Source organism: Pistacia vera, unplaced genomic scaffold (genome assembly GCF_008641045.1).
Source record: "Pistacia vera cultivar Batoury unplaced genomic scaffold, PisVer_v2 Contig416, whole genome shotgun sequence".
NCBI classification, from domain to species: domain Eukaryota; kingdom Viridiplantae; phylum Streptophyta; class Magnoliopsida; order Sapindales; family Anacardiaceae; genus Pistacia; species Pistacia vera.
The window spans coordinates 60,222-62,592 of NW_022196242.1; the positions used below are offsets into that span (position 1 = coordinate 60,222).

General features: G+C 34.5%; 1 protein-coding gene across 1 annotated transcript; it reads left to right on the forward strand.

Annotated features, from left to right (window-relative positions):
* Positions 1-223: 223 nt before the first annotated feature.
* Positions 224-1,792, forward strand: LOC116142708 (phospholipase A1-II 1-like; the record flags this gene model as incomplete). Its single annotated transcript, XM_031428120.1, has 2 exons — positions 224-781; positions 1,340-1,792. Coding segments are annotated over exons 1-2 (1,011 nt in total), but the record flags the coding sequence as incomplete, so codon positions are not given.
* Positions 1,793-2,371: the final 579 nt, after the last annotated feature.

Sequence of the window (2,371 nt, forward strand, 5' to 3'; positions counted from 1 at the left end):
ACTATGTTTGTTACACCAAGTTATATGCCTAAAGAATATTTATAGATTCCTTCAAGAAATAACTTAAATAAGATTCGCACAAGCTAATCTAGATACCCTGTTTGTAAAAAATAAATAAAAATAGAATAATTCTTAACATCAATAAAAAATAACATGTAATAGGAGTGTATTCTCATCGCAAGATATATAGTTGAGCAAGAAAAGATAAAACCAAAAAAGAATGATGGACAATCAGATCAGTGGCAAGAACTGGAAAGACTTTAGTGGGGAGAAGAACTGGGAGGGTCTTTTGAAACCTCTCGCCAGAGAACTCGGGATCTTTATAAATATCTGTGGTGAAGGAATTCAAGCCATCTATGACTTCGTGCATAAAGATAAAGAAAGACGTCCCACCCATGAAGGGGAAGATTTATTTTCCGAACTACTTGTCACGGAAACAGACGACTTTGGCAAGTTATACACTGTGACCGATTATTTATATGCAATGTCAGATGTTGTTTCCTGGATCGACTGGATTGTTAAGGACCGATATGCTTGGATAGGTTACGTGGCTGTGGCCACAGACGAAGGAAAGGAGGTGTTAGGAAGGAGAGATATCATGATTTGCTGGAGAGGAACTATTCATATGGCCGAGTGGTTAAAAAATCTTCAAGCTAATCAAATATCAGCTTCAAAAATTTTCCAGAACATGGATGATCTACGTGTGCACGAAGGATTTCTCTCCCTCTACACTTCGCCAGATAGTGAAACTTCTAGCAATATTTCAAGTGCCAGAAACCAGGTAACTTTTCATATTCATGTACATATCCATGGTATATCAAAATTTCTCTTTTTTTCTTTTGAAATTAGTTTTATAATCGAGTGATTGATATATGTTTTTATTATAAAAAATACTACGTTTAAAACTCAATTTCACAATCTTCTCTTACAACCCAATCGTGATAGTTGAGTTAACGTTATCACGTCAGTTGAAGACTTTAACTAAACATAAATAGTTGTTTTTTATAAACGAACGACCGTTTCTTGGGGACGAACGATCATTCATTCATAAGGAACTATTGTTCCATTAATAATGAACAATCATTCCTTGTGAAGAAATGATTTTTCATTTATAAAGAATTATCATTTCTCATGAAGGAACTAGATATTCCTTATGAAATAATGACTATTCGTTCTTAAGAAACGACTGTTCGTGTCTAGTCAAAGTCATTTAGTGTCTTAAGTATAGTGGGATCTGACGTGATAGTTACTAGCTCAGCTGCTATGTTGGGGTTATAAGAGAAGATTGTGAAATTATGTTGTAAGCGTAGTATTAATCTTTTATTATTGCTATAAATAGGTGTTGAATGCAGTTAATAAACTGCTAAATAAACCTGAGTATAAGAACGAGGAAATCAGTATAACAGTAACAGGTCACAGTTTGGGCGCAGCGCTTGCAACACTAAATGCAGCTGACATGGTTGCCAATAAACATAATGAGCGCACAGGGACAGGGTCAAACAAATGCATGGTCACAGCCATCGTGTTTGCAAGCCCTGAGGTTGGAAACGAAGGATTCAGGAAAGTATTCCATATACGAAGCAAAAATCTTCATCTCTTGCGTATCGAAAACAGATTGGACATTGTTACTGATCTTCCTATTAGCCCTTCATACAAAAAGGTAGGAGTAAAGTTAAAAATCAAGAGTCACAAGTCAGCAATATTGAACTTAAGCGACGGGCTTCAAAGTTATGATATTCTACCTGAGTCGCATACCTTGGAGCAGTACATGGAAGGAGTTCGAGATTTATCTGTAAATTCCTCCCTTCGCGACCGGGNAAAAAAAAAAAAAAAAAAAAAAAACTTTTAGTTTTGATTACAATATTTTATAAACTAGATTGATCACTTTAACGTCACTAATTATATATACTTTAATTTTTTCTATTTTTTACGAACCGTTCATCTTTATTAATTTTATGATAGTAATGTAAATGGAAAACAAAAAAATTATTATAGTGAATGCTAAAGTTGATCAAAACTGACGAGAACATGCAAAAGAAGAGATTTTGTAGTTAACTCAATGCTGAAGTAAATTGAGTGTGATACTGATAATCAGGGTACGTTTGGTTTATTATTTTGGATAGGATTTTGAGAATAATATTGGGTAGTTGAATAGGAGAGTATTACGAGGTAAAATTTAAAAATTTATAAAAAAAGCCCTTATGTTTACTAATTTAATTAAACATCCCAATATATAAAATGACAAAAATACCTCCACCACCTGCAGTGTCAGATTCCAGCCACCACCGTCGGAATCTGACCGAAAAATCGCGTTACGACACAGACCGGTCAGATCTGTGTTGTAACGCTTCATTATGGCCTTTTTCGGTCA